This window comes from Ahaetulla prasina, chromosome 1, assembly GCF_028640845.1.
Source record: "Ahaetulla prasina isolate Xishuangbanna chromosome 1, ASM2864084v1, whole genome shotgun sequence".
NCBI lineage: Eukaryota > Metazoa > Chordata > Lepidosauria > Squamata > Colubridae > Ahaetulla > Ahaetulla prasina.
The window spans coordinates 185,965,766-185,988,759 of record NC_080539.1 but is presented as its reverse complement, the minus strand read 5'-3'; the positions used below and the strand labels follow the sequence as shown (position 1 = coordinate 185,988,759).

At 41.3% G+C, this 22,994-nt stretch overlaps 1 protein-coding gene across 1 annotated transcript in view; it reads right to left on the bottom strand.

The window, feature by feature from the left end:
* IQCA1 (IQ motif containing with AAA domain 1) overlaps nucleotides 1–22,994 on the bottom strand; it is a 331,503-nt gene that overhangs the window by 247,120 nt on the left and 61,389 nt on the right. The window contains exon 3 of the mRNA XM_058185159.1: nucleotides 2,122–2,241. Within this exon, the coding sequence (XP_058041142.1) occupies nucleotides 2,122–2,241 (120 nt within the window). The remainder of the gene's footprint in view (nucleotides 1–2,121; nucleotides 2,242–22,994) is intronic.

The following is a 22,994-nucleotide window of genomic DNA, read 5'->3' as shown; positions in this document are numbered from 1 at the left end:
TTCTGTAGTGTTTCACTCTAACTACACAAACACATAAAATCACACAAAGCTGTATGTGGCATTGTGTGTGTGTATGTGTGTGTCAGTTGTGTTGTGTTGTGTGTGTATAAAGTGTGAAAGTTGGTTTTTGAGCTTTTTGTGGCTGTGTGAAGTGTGTGAAGTGTGAAGTGCAGCTGCTTTTACATTGTGTGTGAGTCAGTTGTGTTGTGTTGTGTATCTGTAAAGTGTGAAAGCTGGTTTTTGGTACCTCTTATTGTTTTTTATACTTTATTATTTTTATTATTTATTGTTATTGGCCATGTCATCATCTGACCACCAAGCCACGCCCACCAATTAAGCCACGCCCCACATAACTAGTAGGAAAAAAATTTAGATTTCACCCCTGCTATGCAGACTGAATGGAATGGTCTGGAATAAGTGAGGAAATGATGAAAGGAGTATTTTCAAGACTGTATGGAAACGACAGTGATATGATGAACATAGAACTGAAACTAATAATATTAATGCCCAGGAAACAATAGATGAAAATTATGGCATAAATTCTGTGATACATAAGTATGGATGATGAAAATAGGAAAAATAAATGTGGCTTAGTTATGAAATGGCTGTATGATTCATGTAATATGTGTATGAAAACTGCATTTATACCTGCTGATCAGAAGAATGCTGTTACTGTTCTCCTATACAAAAAGAAAGTTAGTGAATGTAAAAACAAAGAGATAAGGTCAACAGGGAAACCTGAACAACATCTGGGAAATCCATGTATAATATGCATGTGTATAAAACAAGATTTTTTTTGTTTTTCATCATGCCCCTATAATAACTAGAACATGTAGATGAATTTGTACACCTTGGAAGAATGTTTTCTAAAAGTAGAAAATGCATGAAGAAACGCTAAAATGTACAAAGATAGTGGGCTATATGTGGACTGGTATGAGAAATATATTATGTTCAAAGAAACAAAACTATCTGCATAAGCTTGTGCTTCTATCCCACTTTTTACATGGGATGATAGCTGTCAAGAGAAACATAAAAGTTGTATGGAGTGAGAATGTTTTACTTTTTTTATTTATTTATTTATTTATTTGATTTCTATACCGCCCTTCTCCCGAAGGACTCAGGAGTGCAGGTAGTAAAATAAGTGAAAGGATCAAGAATGTATGGTTACTGAAAATGGAAGCGAGTGATTGGTATGAACAAAGTATGCTGAAGTGATTTGGTTATATAGAAATAATGAGGATTGCACTGGAAATGAACATGAAAGTGGAGTGAGTGGGTTCACAGGAAGACCAACCAATTGGTTTGGTTGGTCTTCAATAGATTGAATGGAGCTCCCATCAAAGAAAAAGTTGAGAAGTTTAAAGAACAAAAGATACTAGTTAAAGGTTTGTACTGGTATGGATATGTACATGCATATGGTATAAAGGTGTTACAAATATTCATTAAGGAAAGAATTTCTGCCTAGTCCCATTATTATGTTCAACATCATGACATATTATCTTTAATTAAATCATTATGATATTCAGACTTCCCCCTCCCAAGCAAAGAGATTATAAAGAGTGATGTCACATAACTGCATTGCTTAGCAGTCAATTCCAGTAGTTCTCATTGCAATTGTTAAGTGAGAATCAGCTGTGTGGGGAGTGGGAGCTGCAATACAGCAGGACGCTGCAGTATGAACGCAGGGGGATGGCATGAGTGAGTGGGGGATGGGCCCTATAGTAGGGGTGGGCAGGTGTTGTGGAATGGTGGGCACTGTGGTCCAAATGTGGCCAAGAAGGCAACTGCCTGTCTTTTGGGATTTGCACTTGCTCTGTTGCCTGGGGGCTCCCTGGGAGAAAAAGCAGAAGAGCAATTTGTGACCTGGCTTCCCCATTGACTTTGCTTGAGGAAAACTGGCAAGGAAGTTGCTGCAATTGTTGTAAGTTCAAGCCAGTTGCAAAGTGCCAAAATTACAATCATGTGATTACTAAGACACCATGATGGTTGCAACTTTGAGGATTGCTCATTAAGTCCCCATGTTCATCATAACTGTGATAATGAATATGAATGGTCACTGAACAAATGGTTGCTAAATGAGGATTGCCTGTATCCCTCTGTTTATTATATAGATATACTTACAGGTTCATCTTCATACATTCCGGCATCTAACATGATCTGAGCAAGTATTCCTTCTCTCTCTTTTAATACTTTAATTTTCTCCTTGATAAAGTACCTTGGGATAGGGATTTCAATGCTATCCTGTTGAAGAGAAATGTATTTTTACAAACAGTGTTGGTTATGCATATAGTAACTCCCTTCCTTCCTACCTTATAAACAAAGGACTCAGTGTTTGGATTAGTCTTGCTAATACTAATTTGTCATTGCTAAATGACAAATGTTTTCTATTATTCTTTCTATTATTATTCTACTATTTCTTTTATTCTGTAATTGTTTGAGAGTATATAATAATATATAGCCCTTTGAAAAAATATATGTCAAAGCACAGGGCTAAAAGGAGGGAGACAACAGAAGGAAAAGAATGGGAGAGATAAGAGAAGCTGCGATGGGAGCTTCTTGCCTTCCACAGGGCTGGGGCCAGGAGCTGGGAGAGCAGGGTGCGGTGCAATTGGTGGCAGATTGGGGGTGGGGATGTGCAGTCCACAGTCCCTTGAGCACACATCATTGAAGCAGTAATAGGTGAAAAAAAGAAACAAGCACTCCCAAAAGAGGAGGAAGGAAGGAGATGGGAATGAGATGAAGATGATTAGGGGACTGGAGGCTAAAACATATGAAGAACGGTTGCAGGAACTGGGTATGTCTAGTTTAATAAAAAGAAGGACTAGGGGAGACATGATAGCAGTGTTCCATTATCTCAGGGGTTGCCACAAAGAAGAGGGAGTCGGGGCTGTTCTCCAAAGCACCTGAGGGTAGAACAAAAAGCAATGTGTGGAAACTAATCAAGGAGAGAAGCAACTTAGAACTAAGGAGAAATTTCCTGACAGTTAGAACAATTAGTAAGTGGAACAACTTGCCTGCAGAAGTTGTAAATGCTCCAACACTGGAAATTTTTAAGAAAATGTTGGATAACCATCTGTCTGAGATGGTGTAGGGTTTCCTGCCTGGGCAGGGGGTTGGACTAGAAGGCCTCCAAGGTCCCTTCCAACTCTGTTGTTATTATTATTATTAAAAGGAAGATGGGAATAAGGAGGGGAGGGGAGGGAGGGAGATGGGAATGAGGAAGGAAGGAGCTGAGGGAGGGAGAGAAGGAGGAAGATGGGAATGAGAAAGAGGAAAGGAAAACAGGAAGGAAGATGGGAATGAGGAGGAGAGGGAGGGAGGGAAAGAGGAAGGAAGGAACATTATGAGAGGGAGGAGGGTCTGAGGGAAGTTGTTTCTTAGCATTTGGCCACCAGCAGTCCTCCTGCCCAGGAAGGAAGGAAGGAAGGAAGGAAGGAAGGAAGGAAGGAAGGAAGGAAGGAAGGAAGGAAGGAAGGAAGGAAGGAAGGAAGGAAGGAAGGAAGGAAGATATACAATCACACACATCTATCCTCTTGCATACCTCTCATGACTTGTTCTTGAGTTTTCTTGCAAGGTGTCTACTGGACAAAATCCAAAATCAAGTCTTTGGAAATAGAAATGAAGGAGCATTCACTTCCAAAGAGACAGGGGAACTGAGTCTCTTCCAAGATGCACCATTATAGTTTAAGAGTTTGTCAAAGAACAAGGAATCAGGGGAAGAGATATCTTGAGTTCACATATATGCTGGGCAAGGAGGAAAGTGCAAAATTGAAAGAGGCAACATATCTGAAGTCTGATTTTGTTTTGTTTAAAATGATTGTGTTCCTGTTCCATTCTCAGCAATGTGAGTGTTAGGCGTGCCTCCTTTCAAAACTCAAGAAAGAAAAACCCCAACTCCATTGTTTGTAGAGAAAGGTACTTTTACTGAGAGTGAACTGAATGCAACGCAGGTCAAGCAAGCACTGAGGCAAAAGGTGTGGTTTACACATAGAAATTCTTACATTAATCCCTCCTCCCCCCAAAGTTCAAGCAGTCTTCTTCAATCCACCGTCTTCTTTGGCCCCACATGAGGACCATCATCAGAGGGCTTTATCTCTCATACTCGATAACTTTCGTTTCCCCAGTAGAAAGTAGATTACTTTCATTTCTGTCAAATCCTCCCCCCACCCACCAGTCTATGACAGCCGAAGCGGCTAGACTTAGATCAGTAACTAAACACAGCAATAAAACAAATGACTCCAAGCAAGAAAGCAATAAACCAATAAATCAATTAACTAGCAGTAGGAAACCAAGGAACATAGCACGCTGAGGCTGACAGCGAGCTGAGATCTTGCTCTCGTTTTATTGTTAAAGTCAGCTCCACAGCCAGAGGGGCCCCATTGGCATAGTGAGAGGTTTTGTAGGTGATGGAGTGATCGCTCTTCTTGGACATATAGCGGAACTGGTGTTAGTGGAGCATAAGCGCCAGCGTGACGGAGATCAACACCGGAACAGCACCTCCGGCGGTGATAACATAATACCAGTAGGCTGGAATGGGCTGCACTGACATTGTGTCCACTGTGGTCTCGCTCCCTGGCAGAAGTGTGCCCCCTGAAATTTCAAATGTGTGTTCTCCAGGGAAAGCTGCACTTGTTGTGACCCAGGTTCCTGGACTCAGACTCCTGGAGGAGGAGGATTCAGAAAGTGAGGGAGAAGACCTGGCAAGGCCTGCTTCTTCTGGGCCCTCTCCCTCCCTGGCACCCACCCAAAGGGAGGAGGAGGGGCCGGCAAGGCCTGATTCTCCCGGGCCTTCTTCTGATTTGGCAACGCCCCAAGAACAATTTTGGCTTGATACAAGACTGCACAGACGTGACTGGCGTGTGCAGTAGAGGAGGCGTTGGGACAAGGTCAAGGAATGATGAGTCATGCAATGACATCTACAGAGGCTATAAAAGCAGGAGGCGGAACTTCCTGGCTTTTTGTCTTGGACAAAGCAGTGAATTTGCGCGGGCAAACAGTTTCAATGGAGGGAAGAATATCTTAGTAAGTAACTCCGGCCTTATCTATAATTTCCTAGTTATCTCCAGAGACTTGGCAGGCCCGTGGGTAGACGTGGCCAGAACATTTATCTATGTAAATAAACTAGAAAAGAAGGCCTTTGACTGACTCTTTGTTGGGAGTATTGGGGGAGGGAAACAGAACAGCAATAGGTTCCATGCAGTTCTCCATAGTAGTATCAGTGCCTATTCGGACATCATCAATGGAAATGTCTCCATTGTTTTGTAGGAATTTAGCACCCACCCCCCTCCTAGAAGAATGAAATATTCTAGGAAATATTTTAAAAAGCAGAATATTATACCTTCCTGGATGAGAAAAGGAGAAACATGCTCTTGGAAAGCGGCCCCCACCTTTGTTAATAGCCCCAGAAAGACAAAAGACATCTTATCTACAACACAGAAGACCTTCAGCTCCAGGGTGATGGGATTAAGACATGGTCCTCAGGACATGATAGGATTAGCCTCTACCCATCTCACCACATGGCACCTGGGAAGATTACATCAGCCACCAAGGCTCAGGCAAGCTTGAGGGACAACCTACAATGTTAGCTAAGACTCCCACCCCCTGGGAGTCTGACAACCAATCAGGATACTCTTCCTGTGCCCCAGAAAGTTCAAATCTCAGAAAAAGCATAAAACCAGGGAGCACACAGGATCTCAGCCCCTTTTCTGTTCAGGTTCTCAAGCCATGTGATCCTGACCACCATTAAACCATCTTTCCAAGCAGCCTCCATGTTTCCAGTGTCTTTGTCTTTCTGGGGCTATTAACAAAGGTGGGGGCCGCTTTCCAAGAGCATGTTTCTCCTTTTCTCATCCAGGAAGGTATAATATTCTGCTTTTAAAAATATTTCCTAGAATATTTCATTCTTCTAGGAGGGGGGTGGGTGCTAAATTCCTACAGTTTATGGTGCCTTCAAATACAATCTGATATTCTGTAACTAGGCAGAAGTATCCGGCCTTCTCTCCACTCCTCTCCTTGGTTTTCCCTGATGATCCACAGTGGTTTGTTTTCATGCATTGCCTCCTACCGCACCTGCAGCATAATCCCACTATATCCAAAGTTTGTTTTGGTTTTGGTACCAAAACATCAGGCACACAGCACTCCTGAGCAAGAAAACAGTTTGACTGATCAGCCGAACATGTTGTCCTTCACTTCTTGCGCTGCTTTGCATCCTCAAATAACTCTTGCCGTCTGGGTAGACCCCGATGCCTGGTTCTAAATGGCTAGTCCAGGTATTTCTAGAATGAAAAGCCCATGTAAATCCTGTAGACATGTCATGTCTACAGGATTTTCCGCAAGATGGCACCGACGAAGGCTACCTCAGTGAAATGCTCTCGAATGATTTTATTTATTCCTTTATTTCTAATTGTTCTCTGCAACTCACAACGGATTTCCTACTTACGAGATCATCTACTAAAAATTAAGCAACATTTCTTCAAGGAGCAGCTTTCTGTGATCTCAGCCCCCCCCCCCTTTTTACAAATGCAGATGAGACTGGAAGAATAAAGGAAGAGGTAATTCCCCCAGAGCCATGGATTATCAAAAAAACCAAGCGGAGGAGGCGCAAATGGAAAAGAGGTAATCGGGCTGGGATCTTAAACAAATTAAAAAAGAAAGAGAAATTTTTTTAGCATATGTTTGTTTTATTTTTAACTATACCTTGTGCTCGTTCTGGGAAGTCAGGGGGAGGGGGAGGGGGTTGTGAAGGGAGGGGGGAGGGGAGGGGGGGAAAGGGGAAAAAAATTTTTGTAAAACTTTTTGAATTAAAAAAAAAAGAAAAAAAAGGAAATAAAATCCCTCTGCCTTCAATTTTCCTAACAAGTGTACGTTCACTTGCAAATAAGATGGATGAAATACTCCTCTTAAACAAATACTATTCTGATTTTCGCAACTCAGCAGTCCTATGCTTCTCTGAAACCTGATTAAATGAATCAGTTGAAAATAGTAGCCTGCATATTCCAGGTTTTCAGATAATACGATCAGACAAAGGGTCCTTGAGTGGCTCAGACTGCTAAGACAGTGTGTTATTAACAGCAGCTGCATGCAATTACTGCAGGTTCAAGTCCCACCAGGCCCAGGGTTGACTCAGCCTTCCATCCTTTATAAGGTAGGTAAAATGGGGACCCAGATTGTTGGGGGCAGTAAGTTGACTTTGTACATAATATACAAATGGATGAAGACTATTGCTTGACATAGTGTAAGCCGCCCTGAGTCTTCGGAGAAGGGTGGGATATAAATGCAAATTAAAAAAAAAAAGACAGGAATTCAGAAGCATCTGGTAAAATGAAGGGTGGAGGTTTATGCCTATATATTAATATCAGCTGGTGTCAAGATTTATCTGTAATTTACAAATTCTCTGACAACAATTTAGAGACTTTAATTATCAACTGCAAACCATACTATTCACCTCGTGAATTTTCCTCATTTCTTCTAATTGCTGTTTATGTACCACCTCAAGCCTGTGTATACAAGGCATTATGAACTCTAGCTGACCAAATCATGGAGGCTGAAGTCAAATTCCCTGATTCACTGGCCATTATTTTGGGAGATCTAAAAAAAGCAAACTTAAGGAAAGAGCTACCAAAATACTTTCAGCATGTCAATTGTCCCACTAGAGACAATAATACGTTAGACCATTGCTACACAACACTAAAAGATGCTTATCAGTCTTTACCACGTGCAGCTGTAGGACACTCTGATCATTGCATGATTCACCTTGTACCTGCTTACAGGCAAAGACAAAACCACAAAACCAACAATTAAATCAGTGAAGATCTGGATGGAGGAGTCAAAATTAAAGCTGCAGGACTGCTTTGACTGCACTGATAGGAACGTTTTTGAAGATATCTCTGCAGACCTGGATGAACTCACAGATACTTTAACATCATATGTCAGCTTCTGTGAAGACCTATATATACCGACAAAGAACTTGCGAATATAACAACAAACCTTGGTTCACATCTAAACTTAAGCAGCTACGTCATTCCAAAGAAGAAGCCTACAGAAAAGGTGATAAAATGCTGTACAATCAGGCCAGAAATGTACTAACAAGGGAGATCAGAGCAGCAAAAAGCTACTCTGAAAAACTAAAGAATCAGTTTTCAGCAAATGAACCAGCAAACATGTGGAAAACTCTTAAAAATATCATCGGTTATGGCAAACCTCCCTCCCAGGCTGAAGGAAATCAACAACTGGCAGATGACCTGAACGTGTTTTACTGCAGGTTTGAAAGGAAACTACAGCCACCTATCTCCATAACCCCCATCTCAGACACACCAACAACAGCCAAGCCTCCTACAACTGACACCATCCCATTGGGTTCACAACCTCTAGTGATCACAGAAAAGGCAGTGCAGGACCTATTTCACAGACAAAAGCCAGGAAAAGCTCCAGGCCCAGACAAGATAACTCCTTCCTGCTTAAAAGTCTGTGCTAACCAATTGGTCCCCATCTTCACCCGTATCTTCAATAAATCACTAGAGACGTGCTATGTTCCTTCTTGCTTCAAACGCTCTATCATCATCCCAGTGCCGAAGAAGCCCACTATCAAGGAACTGAATGACTACAGACCAGTTGCTTTAATTTATTTATTTTATTTATTTTTCAAATTTATATACTGCCCTATCTCCCTAAGGACTCAGGGCGGTTTAACATCTGTAGTCATGAAAGACTTTGAAAGGCTAGTGCTTTCCTACTTGAAAACCATCACGGATCTGCTGTTAGACCCCTTGCAATTTGCATACCGAGCAAATAGATCAACAGATGATGCTGTTAATATGGCTCTGCACTACATCTTACAACATCTTGAATCTCCAAAGACCTATGTAAGGGTCCTCTTTGTAGACTTTAGTTCAGCATTCAATACCATCATTCCAGACACTCTTCTAACTAAGCTAAACCAGCTACAAGTACCTGAACAGACTTGTAAGTGGATCACAAGCTTCCTAACAAACAGGAAGCAGCAGGTGAACCTAAGCAGAATCACATCAGATACCTGTACAATTAGCACAGGGGCCCCCCAAGGCTGCGTGCTCTCCCCACTTCTCTTCTCTCTGTATACCAGTGACTGCATCTCTAACAATCCATCTGTTAAACTACTGAAGTTCACAGATGACATAACAGCGATTGGTCTCATTCGAGACAATGATCAATCCGCATACAGATGGGAGGTTGAACGACTAGCTTCATGGTGTGACCAGAACAATCTGGAACAGAACACACTCAAAACCGTAGAAATGGTGGTAGACTTTAGGAGAAACCCTTCCATACTTCCACCTCTCACAATACTTGACAACACAGTATCAACAGTAGAAACCTTTAAATTTCTAGGTTCTATCATATCGCAAGATCTAAAAGGGACAGTTAAAATCAAAAACATCATCAAAAAAGGACAACAAAGACTGTTCTTCCTGCGCTAACTCAGAAAGTTCAAACTGCCCAAGGAGCTACTGATCCAGTTTTACAGAGGAATTATTGAGTCTGTCATTTGCACCTCTATAACTGTCTGGTTTGGTTCTGCAACCCAACAAGAAAGACACAGACTTAAGAGGATAATTAGAACTGCAGAAAAAATAATTGCTACCAACCTGCCTTCCATTGAGGACCTGTATACTGCACGAATCAAGAAGAGGGCTGTGAAAATATTTACAGATTCCTCACATCCTGGACATAAAATGTTTCAATTCCTACCATCAAAACGACGCTATAGAGCACTGCACACCAGAACAACTAGACACAAGAACAGTTTTTTTCCAAAGGCCATCACTCGGCTAAACAAATAATTCCCTCAACAATGTCAAACTATTTACTAAATCTACACTACTATTAATCTTCTCAACTCAACTCACTGGCAGGATGATAAAAAAAGCAGAGACTAAGAGTGGAGAACTGATGACAGTTGTGACTATGTTGATGTGTGAACAAAGACATGCCTGTTAGTTTGGCGACTGACTGCATGGCAGGAGAATTCAAAAGTTCATGGGCCCTAAGAAAATCATGGATTTGTCCCAGGTATTTCTGGGCTGACTCATGCAGGAAACCACAATCTAAATCCAATTTTCTTTCTTTTCTTTTTTTTTTTTTATTCAAAAAGTTTTACAGAAATTTTTTTTCCCCTTCCCCCCCCTCCCCTCCCCCCTCCCTTCACAACCCTCCTCCCCCCCGACTTCCGGGAACGAGCACAAGGTATAGTTAAAAATAAAACAAACATATGCTAAAAAATTTTCGTTCCAACTTAATTATACCCCTACAATCATCAATTCCTAACTTCCCCCAAAAACAATCAAAAATAATACATCATAATCATTCAAAAACAGTCTGATAACTCTTTTTCTTTTTTTATTGAAAAAGTTTAAAAAAAACAAAAACATTTTCCCCCCTTTTTCCCCTCCTCCCAGAAAACCCCTTCTCCCCTCCTTCCCGGGTCAATCACAAGGTATTGTTATACATAAACCACACATAGAATAAAATTTTCCCTTCCAATCCAATTAACCTCGTCCAAAGCTTTTCATCTCCCAACCCCCTCCCCATTACATAAAATAACTTCCTAATTATTCAAAGGCAATCTGATATTTCTTAATCTGATATCTGTTTTGTAGATAATCAATCCACTTTTTCCATTCAATTAAATATCTTTCCTGCGTATTGTCTTTTTAAAAAGCTGAGATTTTAGCCATCTCAGCCAAATTAATGACTTTCAGTATCCATTCTTCTATTGTAGGTACCTCTTCTTTCTTCCAGTATTGTCCAATCAACAGTCTTGCTGCTGTTATTAAATTCAGAATCAGTTTAGACTCAATCCCTGTACAATCCGTTATAATTCCCAAAAGGAAAAATTGTGGCAGGAACTTTATCTTCTTCTTCAGTACATTTTGAATAATCCACAAAATTCTTATCCAAAAGGCCTTAATTTTCTTGCAAGTCCACCAAATATGAAAATATGTAGCGTCATCACAATCACACCTCCAACATTTCGCTTGGATATCAGGATACATACATGATAATTTTTTGGGATCTAAGTGCCATCTATAAAACATCTTATAAAAATTTTCCCTTAAATTCTGTGCTTGAAACTTAACATTTCTAACCCAGATTTTCTCCCATGTTTCCAACATTATTGGTTCCTGAATATTCTGTGCCCATTTTATCATACAGTCCTTTACCAAATCCTTTTCCGAATCTATTTCAAGCAACATATTATACAATCTCTTTATATGCTCCTGGGTCTGATTTCTAATTTGCTTTATTAAATTTTCCTCCCTTTGCATTATACCAATTTTTTTATCTTCTTTCCATCTAGCACTTATTTGCCCATATTGAAACCAAGTATAATTCCTCCCTTCTTCATTTAATTACCTGTAATGATTTTAATTGCAATCTACCTCCTTCAGCATACAAAAGTTCTTTATAAGTAATCATTTCCTGTTTCTGTTCTATATTTATATTCTCTATTGCATGTCTAGGGCTCACCATATAGGAATCTTGTAATCTAATTTATAGGAATATTTTTCCAGACCTCAACACATGATTCTTAAAAGCCCTATCCACTTTTTTTCATAAAATAAATACGCATGCCATCCATATAACAAGTCATAACCTTCTATATTCAAAATTCTTTCCTGTAAGTTAAACCAGTCACTTATTACTGAAAGGGCTACTGCTTCATAATATAGTTTAAAGTTAGGCATTTTAAACCACCTCTTTCCCGTGAGTCCTGTATTATTTTCATTTTAACCTCGCCTTTTTACCCTGCCATATAAATTTATTAATCCCAATCTGCCAATCTTCCAAATTTTTATCCTTTTAATTATTGGTATCATCTGGAACAGAAACAAAATCTAGGTAACACATTCATTTTAATAGCAATCCTTCCCAATAGGATAACTGCAATTTTTCCAAACACTCATATCATTCTGAACTTTTGCCATAAGTCATAATTATTCTTATAAAGTTTCTTGTTCGATGAGCTAATATAAACCCTAAATATTAACCTTTTTACTACCTCAAATCCTGTCATTTCCTCTAGTTTTTGTTTCTGTTGTATAGACATATTTTTAATTATCACTTTTGTTTTATTCTGATTTATTTTAAATCCTGATACCTTTCCATATTTATCAATTACTTCCAACAAAATCTACTTGAATTTATAGGATTTGTTAAAGTAACCACTACATCATCTGCAAAAGCTCTAACTTTGTACTCATATTGTCTAATCTTAATTCCTCTATTTTCAATTTATTTTATCTAATAATGGTTCCAGAGTCAAAACAAACAATAATGGTGATAAGGGACATCCCTGTCTTGTTCCTTCGCAATCTTAATAACTTCTGTCAAACTACCATTTATTATAATCTGTGCTGTTTGCTCCATAAATCGCTTTAATTATTCTAATAAAACAATCTCCAAATTGCATTTTCTCTATTAATTTAAATAAAAATCCCAATGCAATCGATCAAAGGCTTTCTCTGCATCCAAAAAATAAGTGCAAGTATCTTCTTTTCCAAATATTCCAATATATTAATAATCTGTCTAACATTATTCCTCATCTGCCTCCCTTTTATAAAACCAGATTGATCAGTATGAATTCTTTGTTGTAAAACTAACATTAATCTATTTGCTATTATTTTACAAAAATCTTATAATCATTATTTAAAAGTGAAATCGGCCTGTAGTTACCGGGTTTATAATCTTGCTCCTCTTTGGTATCAGTGAAATAAAAGATGTTTTCCATGACGGGGTATTCCTAATTGTATCTGATTAAATAATTCTTTCCTAATATTTCATCCTGTAATTTTTATAATAAGTTGCTGTAAGACCATCTGTACCAGGGTTTTCCCATTTTTAATTGTTTAATTGCCCACTATTTCTCCAGTAGCTATCCATTCAGCTCCTCCTCTGTTCTAATGTTAGAATATTAACCTTATAATCTTTCAAATAATCATAAATGTCCCTATTCAATATTTTGTCTTTGCATATAGAGCAGTGTAAAATTCTGAGAATGCCTTTTTAATTTTATCCTGTTGATATATCTCTTTACCTTTATATTCTATTTTTGTATGACACGTGCTTTCTGTTTTTCCTTATTATGCCAACCATCTCCCAGGTTTATTTGCATTACAAAAGGTATTATGTTTAGCATATTGTATATTTGCCACCTGGTCTGCCATTAACATATTAAATTGACTCTGTAATATTTTATAGCCTCTTTAAGTTTGTGATCTTGTGGGTTTTGAATTAATAACTGTTGCTTCCTTTGAATTTCTTCTTCCAATACCTCGCTGCCTTTGTTTATTATTCCTTTGCCTATTGTCCAAGTATCAATATCCTCTAATAAAAGCTTTGCGCCTCCCACACAGTTCCTATAGGTGTCCCTTTGTACATATTAAAATCAAAAATTCTTTCAACTGTTTCTTACAATGATTTACATTATCCTCATATCTAAACAGATTTTCATTCCTCCATGTTCTACCACCTTTTTCCCTTGTAATAATTCCATCCATACTGGGCTATGGTCAGTTAAACACCTCGGAAATATCTTTTCTTCACCCTAGAAAAAGTCATTAGAAATTAAAATAAAATCAATACGTGAAAAGATTGATGCCTATCAGAAAAAAGTAAAATCTCTCATCTGGATTCCGTAACCTCCATATATCTCTAAACTCAAAGTCTTCCATCATTTCAAAAAGGATTTTGGTAATTTTGCATGTATAGGTATCTTCTTGGAGGAGGTTCTCTTATCCTTCTTGTATCAATTACTCCATTCCAGTCTCCTAATAAAATAAACGAACTATAATCCCAGAGGTCAACCTCTCATGTAACATTTTATAAAACTTTTCTTGTTGCTGATTAGGTGCATAAATACCTATCAACAAAGTCTTTTTGCATCTATCACCAGTTCAATAGCAATAAATCTTCCTTGAATATCTGCCTCAATTAACTTAGCTGGTATATCCTTCCTGATATATACAACAATTCCATGCTTCTTTTCCAAAGCTGATGCAACAAAATGTTACCTAATTTTGAGTTAATTAAATATTTTTGGTCTGAATATATGTGTCTTTTTGCAATCACATCATTTTTAAATTGTTTCAAGTAGTGAAATATTTTCCTTCTTTTCTGAGCTGAATTCAAGCCATTAACATTCCATGACAAAATTCTATTTGCCATTATTGGCCTCCTGAAGCTTTGAGCAAAACAACGGAAGATCCTCCTCTTCCGTCAGCTCCCACAGCTTCCATACTGGGGTCCTGACTTTTACTTTGAGACTGTTGCTCTTCTTTACGCTTAAGAGCTCCTCTTGTCATGCTTTGCTCTTGTGGTTCCTCTGATGCTGGCAGCAATGAAGGCTCTTGGATCACCACGCCTTCTTGAATCTCTTGAAGTTTTTCTATCACTTCTATTTCGACTTTCAAAACTGTAGAAAGAAAATCCTTTGCCTTTAAAACAGTGTCAATTATATATCTCTGTTTTGTTTCCCTCCCCCCAATACTCCCAGCAAAGAGTCAGTCAGAGGCCTTCTTTTCTCCTTTTATTTACATAGATATATGTCCTGGCCACGTCTACCCACGGGCCTGCCAAGTTTCTGGAGATAACGAGGAAATTATAGATAAGGCCAGAATTACTCACGAATATATTCTTCCTCCATTGCAGTTTGGAATTCATTGCTTTGTCCAAGACAAAACCAGGAAGTCTCTCCTATTTATAGTCTCTGCAGATGTCAACCATCATTCCTTGGCTTTGTCCCAACTTCTTCCGCTCTTCACGTGCGCATTTTGCATCACTCCAAAACTTTTCTTCGCCAAATCAGAAGAAGGCCCAGGAATCAGGTCTGTCCTTCCCTTTGAGTGGGTGCCAGGGAGGAAAGGGCTCAAGACAGGGCTTGCCAGGTCTTCCTCACTTTCTGAATCATCCGAGTCCAGGAGTCCGGGTCCAGGAACTCACAACACTATCCTCACCGCAGGGCCCTTTCGGGCTGACGATTGGGATGTCGGGCTGGGTTCTGCTCATGGAAGGCCTGCACCAGGTCAGGGGCATGAACGCCGGAGGCATCTACCCAGGAGAAATCAGTCCATCCCTTCCACACGATCAAATATTGAAACAACCCTTCAGCCAGCAGTCTCAGACGCTGTGGACATCGATTTGGCCTCAGGAACCAGAAGGGACCGTGAAAACGGGTGGATCCGCATGGATCGTGGCAGGGTCAGTCGAGGCTACCGGGTTGATGACTGCCTCGATAGGAACGGGCCAATGAATCGGTGGTCCAACTTTACCGGCGGTCGGACGGAGGTGTTCAGAGCCACACCGTCTCCAACTGCCAGCCGCTTCATCAACGGATCGCTTGTAGTCCTCTCCCGATCAGCTGCTGACGTAAACTGTTGGACCGCATGCAATTCCGAGGAAGGTCTGCGGAACAGGAGAACCGTGGTGCCAGAGGGAAGAGCCACGGATGGTACCCCACATTGGCAAAGAACGGGATCATCTGAGTAGAGGTGTGCTGAGAGTTGTTTAAAGCAAACTCCACCAGGGACAGGTAATCGGCCCAGGTGTCCTGCTGCTGGTTGATGAAGCAACGGAGATACTGTTCCAGGATACCGATGACCTTCTCTGTACCCCGCCGGTCTCCGGATGGTGCGATGACAGACACACCTGCACCTCCAACGCCATCAGGCTCTTCCAGCGGCTGTGAACTGAACTCCACGGTCCGAAACCACCCTGTCCGTAGACCATGGAGGCGGAAGATGCTGCAGAAAGAGACGGGCTGCTTTTGCGGCTGTGGGCAGTCCGGCATGGGATGAAGTGTGCCATCTTGGTGAGCATGTCCACCACCACCAGCACTGGTGAACCCAGAGGACGGCAGGTCTGTCAGGAAGTCCATGGAGATCGCCCAGGGTCTGTCGGTGTCGGCAAGGGCTGGAGGAGCCTGAGGCCCTGGCGGTTTGGCTTGCCCACTATGCAGGATGTCACAGGCATGTACATCATGCCGCCCGGGGCCACCAAAGGTCCATGTCACCAGGTGGAGGTCAAGAACCCAAATGTCCTAGTTGTCGGCACTGGGTCATGACAAGGGCTCGAGTGGTCCTGTGGGCACATATAATCGTGAAACTTGAGTAAGTCCTCCTCCAAGGTCCAAGACGGGGCCCACCTCCGCCTCCTTTGCTGCGACCAGGCGTGGCGCTGCGCACCTGGGCCCGCAAGTCCACTGGTTCAATGCCAAGCTTCTGCCGCAGCACTGTCCATGGAGGAATCTTGCATACTCTGGCTTATGGACAGGGCATCCGCCTCCTTGTGACCGCTGGGAATGTAGGTCACGCAAGTTGAACCGGCAAAACAACGACCACCGGATCTGCCGCTGGTTCAACTTCCGAGCTGTGGTGAGGTGCTCGAGATTCAAGGTCCGCTCGACTTCCACCTGATGTGGGCCCCTCCAGATGGTGTCGCAAGCCTCGAATGCAGCCTTGATAGCCAGCAACTCTTCCCAGATGGTGTAGCGCCGGAAGGATTGAGTTTGGAGTAGTAAGCAGGAAAAGTGTGCCGCCATTCGCCGGAGCCTGTAGCAGCACCGCCCCAGAGCCACATTGACGCGTCTGCTCACCACAAAAGGCCGGAGCTCGGGATGCCTCAGGACGGGTTCCGTGACCTTTCTTGAGGGCTGAATGCTTGCCGCGGGGACCCCACCGAACGCAACCTTCTTCCTGAGGAGCAAGTGGAGCCAGTGGCAAAGCCGGGATGAAGGTCCTAGTAGTGCGCCCAGCAGGCGCTGAACATCCTTCACCCGACGAGGGCTTCCCAGCTACAAAGCTTCTACTTTGCATGGGTCCATGGCTATGCCCGGGCGAGATGATATGCAGGAATTCTATGGAAGTCCAGAAGACATTCAGCTGATTGAGTTGTTGCTTGTTGCAGAGAACCAGACCAACGTCAAGGTGGCTTTCCTGGACCTAAATCAGGATGTCCCAGATAACCACGAACCGATCCAACATGTCTCGAACACGTGCTCATGAAGTTGGAAAACGGCAGATTGGTCAACCCAAATGGCATGACAGTGTATTCAGAGTGTCCGTATCGCCAATGCCGCCTTCCATTCGTCTTCTATCCGCACCAGGTTGTAGGCCCCGGAGATCGAGCTTGGTGAAGATCGTGGCGCAACCCTCCAGCAGCTCCGGATGAGCGCAGGGGTAGCGATTCCGCACCGTAATGGCTAATCACAGCACAGGCGCAAGTCCCTGTCTTCTTCACAAGAGGACCGCCGAGAGGGACTTTGAGGATGAACCCTCGGCCAGATTTTGTCCAGGAAGTCCCTGAGTGGCCAACTCGGTGACATGGAATACAGTCCCACAGGCAGTGGTGCGTTGCAGAAGGTCCACGGGCAATCGAGGGCGATGCTAGTCGGTCCGCCTCCTTCTCGCTGAACACGCAAGTCCGCCAGCTCAGGAGGCAAGGTGATGGCAGCGGGACGTTCTGGCCAGCACAGGTGTGGCGGATGATCGACGACTGCAGACTCGGAAAGAGATGCTGCGACCAGGCCACCTGAGGATCGTGGGTCCGGCCAGGCCAACCAAGGACCAAGGAAAATGAAGGTCCGAGACATAAAACTGATCGCCTCCTCATGCCCCAATAGCCAGGCGCAAAGGCTGGGTGGCAAATTTAATGGGGCCGGACACCAGTTCTCGCCCAATTGTCTCTACCGCATCGGAGGGTCCACGGAACCACGGGACCGCAAACTGGGTCACAAAGGCCTGGTCCATAAAGTTTGTTGGCCTGAGTCCACCAGCGCATGTGCCTGAGCCCGTCCGACTGGTTCCCCACCATATCCGTGTCCAGAATCAGATAAAGAGTCTACTACAGTGGGGTTTAATGCGTGACAGGGTTTCCCGGTCGGGCCTGCCCGCTTCATTGGTCACGCCAGATTCCGGCATGCGTGAAATTTGCTCTTTCGCTGGGGCAAGAAGCAGTGGCCGGCTCCACAGTACAGGCACATCTTGGCGCCCGGTTCGTGGGCTCAGGAGGTCCGAACTCCATGGGCTCTTCCGCAGCGGTTACAAAACGTCTGTGCTGGTGGTGCAGGAAGTCAGATGTACCGGTCCATGCGACATGGTCGCCGTGCAGACGGGCATCGAGGCAGACAAACATGTTGTCGATCCGCGGGCGCCCACGCTGGCCAGCTGCCTTGCAATTCCTCTGAGAGTCCTCCAACGGCCCACCAGCTGCATCATTCCAGTCAGAGTCCTGGCACAAAAGACGAGCGATGTACTCCTGCAGGCGTTTCTTGACGGAGTTATTTAAGGCGCCTGGTTGCCGCATGAACGGGGTCCTACATGGTGCAGGTGCTGCCAAAACGCTGTTGGTCTGCCAGCAGGGGCTGTCCTGGAGCAAGAGGGCGTGGCCCATTGAGCAGCCGAGCTGAAAGAAGGTTAATCACGAGGCCACCTTAGCCCGGGCCTGGGAAATCCTCTGGCCTCATAGCCATGTAGAGCTGGCACTGTCCCAAGAAGGTCGGAACATCTCAGGCTGCCCAGAAAACTTATCCGCACGTTATCGGGCACTTGCGAAGGAGGAGTGAGGATGGGGGCTGTGGCATTCTGGCAGCAAGTTCCTGCCATGAGCCACTGCTGCTGGAGCTGTTGATACAGTTTGAGCCAATTCATTGCTTTGTCCACAAAAAACCAGGAAGTCCTCCTATTTATAGTTCTGCAGATGTCACTGACAATTATGACTTGGCTTTATCAACACAGCTTCTGCGAGATAGTTGGGAGCCTTGCATCACTCCAAAATTGTTCTTGGAGTTTAATCAGAATGTTGTGTCTTGTCAGAGCAGCCGGGCCTTCACCTGCTCCAAAACTGAGGAATGATGCCTAAGTCCTGGCTCCATGACAAAACTGCAGAAGGCATCTATTGACTCCATGCCCAGGCAAACGGAGCAAAAATTACAGCATGTGAGCCTGAGATTTATTCAACAGCTGCTGATTGGTGTGAACATCAGAATTATAAACAACAGAAGGAAACAGGCCTTAATGAGTGCTGAGTCATAGCCAAATGGCCTATATAAAGGATCTGCTTTCTGGCAGTCTCTGAGTCAGGCAAATGAACATCTGGTCTTTGGTCTGCCTGCTCTGAGGACTGCTGGACTTTCAGAGCTGCAGAGGCAAGCCTGATTCATTCCTGATGTCAGCAGGAGGACACAGAAGAAGGCTCCAGGGAATCAGGTCTTGCCGGCCCCTCCTCCTCCCTTTGAGTGGTTGCCAGGGAGGGAAAGGGCTCAAGAGAAGCAGGGCTTGCCAGGTCTTCTCCCTCACTTTGTGAATCATCCGAGTCCAGGAGTCCGGGTCCAGGAACCTGGGTCACAACAATCTCCTTCCGTGAAAAAATACTGTCAGTCCAACTGGCACCTCCCATCTGAATTGAATCTGATGTTTTTTAAGTTCTTGTGTAAATCCTTTTCTAACATCTTGAAGGAATTTTCAGCACCTTCAGCTCCTGTTCTCCAATTTTAAAGTTGTCTGATATGAAACTTGAGAATCTGATTCAGTCCTTTTCACAAAATCCACAATGTAGGAAGCTTTCTCTGTCTTACATCCAGAGTTAACTCTATATATTTTATCAATTTGTTTATGGGGTTCCATTTCAATAAATTCAGCCACTTCTGATATAATCTAAGTCTTTGTCATACCACATTCTAAGAGCTCCTTCCATAAGTTTATATTGTAATATCACAATGATCATTTTGATCCACTTTTTCTGAACACCTTGCATTTTGTCTTCTAAATGCTTATTTGACTGAGATCTGTTGCATTTCTTCTTCAATCCTCAATTTTTTACTCAATCTGAACTGCCATGAGAATATCTTCATTTTGCATTAAAATTATCATCTCTGCCTATCTTCAGAAAGTTTAATTGTACTTTCAATATATCCTCAAGACTGGTTCAGATTTCTAGAGCTTTAAAGGTTTAGCTGCATTCTGTCTTCAAAAGAATCAGGAATTTAAACTTAACAACTTTCCTTTTCCCTTTTCAGTATAAGAGAACTGTTGTAACAATCCACAAATAACGCTACTTTGTTGTACTAAAAATTTCATTTTCACTTTCAGGCGCCATTTTAAAAGTCAGTTAATCAGAGACAAAGAAGTTTCAAGTTTCAAAAGGAGTCGGTATACTTGCTGTGTTGATTCTACTTCAAAGATCGAACGCCAGAAATTCTCCTGCTTAGAAAATCAATCAATTTAATAAGTCCTTTTGAGCAGAAATACTCCTTTTTCCTGAAAAACAGGAGGCGTTTGAAGTCGGAGATAATGAAGTTCGGATCATAAATCCAGAAAAGTTGCTAAGAGAAATTATAGATCTACTCCCCATATTCCTGCATAAACCCTTATTCAAATATGCTAAGGTCAGTGAAAATTTATACCTTTCACTGACTACATCTTTCAATAGTGCTGTTAACAAATGATGTCACTGAGCCAAAACAGTCTGATAACTCTTAGTCTGATATCTACTTTGAATATAGTCAATCCATTTTTCCATTCCTTTAAGTATCTTTCTTGTATTGTCTTTCAAAAGGCTGATATCTTCGCCATCTCAGCCAAATTGGCAACTTCAATATCCATTCTTCTATTGTAGGTACTTTTTCTTCCAATATTGTCCAGTAATCTTGCTGCTGTTATTAGATTTAAAATCAATTTAGTCTCAATTACTGTACAGTCTGTAATAATTCCCAAAAAAAAAAAATTGCAGGAACTTTATCTTCTTTTCAAAACATTTTGTAAAATCCACCAAATTTTTATCCAAAAGGCCTTTATATCCTTACAAGTCCACCAAATGAAAATATGTAGCGCATCACAATTACATCTCCAACATTTTGCTTGCATATCTGGGTACACACGATAATTTAGGATCTAGTGCCATCTATAAAACATTTTATAAAAATTTTCCTCAGATTCTGTGCCTGCGTGAATTTAACATTTCTAACCCAAATTTTTCCCAAGTTTCCAATAATATTGGCTCCTGAAAATTTTGTGCCCACTTTATCATACAGTCCTTTACTAAGTCCCTTTCAGAATCTATTTCAAGTAACACATTATACAATCTCTTTATCTGTTCCTGGGACTGATTTTTAATTTGCTTTACCAAGTTTCCCTCATTCTGCTCTATATCAATTTTCTGATCTTCCTTCCATCTAGCACGAGTTGCTCATATTGAAACCAAGTATAATTTTTCCTTCTTCTTTAATACTGCAGAGATTTTAATTGCAAATTACCTCTTTCAGTATACAAAAGATCTTTATATATAATCATTTCCTGATTCTGTTCTATATTTATATTCTCTATTGTATGTCTAGGACTTGCCCATATAGGAACCTTATAATTTAGTTTGTAAGAGTATTTTTTCCAAACACGCAGAAGAGCAGTTCTTAACACATGATTTTTAAAGGCCTTATCCACTTTGTTGCCATAAATTAAATATGCATGCCATCCATATAGCAAGTCATAACCTTCTATATTCAACAGTCTTTCCTCTGTTAAATTAAACCAATCACTTATTACAGAGAGAGCAGCTGCTTCATAATATAATTTAAAATTGGGCATTTTTAAACCTCCCCTTTCCCGGGAATCTTGAATTATTTTCATTTTAACCCTAGCTTTTTTACCTTCCCATATAAATTTATTAATTCCCTTCTGCCATTCCTCAAGATTCTTATCTTTCTTAATTATTGGTATCATCTGAAAGAGGAATAAAAATCTAGGTAAAACATTCATTTTAATAGCAGCTATTCTCCCCAGCAAGGATAATTGCAATTTTTTCCAAACAATCAACTCCTTCTGAACTTTTTGCCATAAAACCTCATAGTTATTCTTATACAATTTCACATTTCACGATGTAATATAGACCCCTAAGTATTTAACCTTCTTTACAATTTCAAATCCTGTTATTTCCTCTAGTTTTGCTTTCTGTTGTCTGGCCATATTTTTTATTATCACTTTTGTCTTTTTCTGATTTACCTTAAACCCTGAAACCTTCCCATATTGATCAATTATTTCCAACAAAGATTTACTAGAATGTATAGGGTTTGTTAAAGTAATCACCAGGTCATCTGCAAAAGCTCTCAGCTTATATTCGTGTTGTCTAACTTTAATTCCCTCTATCTCCTTTACTTCTCGTATTTTATCCAATAATGGTTCTAGAGTTAGAATAAACAATAATGGTGATAAAGGACACCCCTGTCTTGTTCCTTTCGCAATCTTAAAAGGTTCTGTTAACCTACGATTAATTATAATCTGTGCTGTTTGCTCTCCATAAATTGCCCTAATTATTCTTGTAAAACCATCTCCAAATTGCATCTTTTCTATTAATTTAAATAAAAAATCCCAATGCAATCGATCAAAAGCTTTCTCTGCATCGAGAAAAATAAATGCTGCTGGAATAAAATTTTTCTTTTCTAAATATTCCAATAGGTTAACAATCTGCGTAACATTATTCCTCATCTGTCTCCCTTTTATAAATCCAGATTGACCATTATGAATTCTTCGCTGCAAAATCAACATTAATCTATTAGCTATTATTTTAACAAAAATCTCATAATCATTATTTAAAAGCGAGATCGGCCTATAGTTCCCAGGTTTGGAACAATCCTGTTCCTCTTTTGGTATCAATGAAATAAAAGAGGTTCTCCATGAGGGGGGAATTCCCCCTCCTATTTGTATCTGATTAAATAATTCCTTAAGTGGACCTAACATCTCATCCTGTAAATTCCTATAATAACTAACTGTGAGCCCATCCGTACCAGGAGTCTTCCCCATTTTTAATTGTTTAATTACCAAAATAATTTCTTCAGAAGTTATAGGCCGATTCAGTTCATCCGTTTGTTCTAAAGTTAAATTTTTAACCTTATATTCCTTCAAATAATTATCAATATCCCTGTTCAATATATTATCGTTAAGATATACATTTGTATAATATTCTAAAAAAGC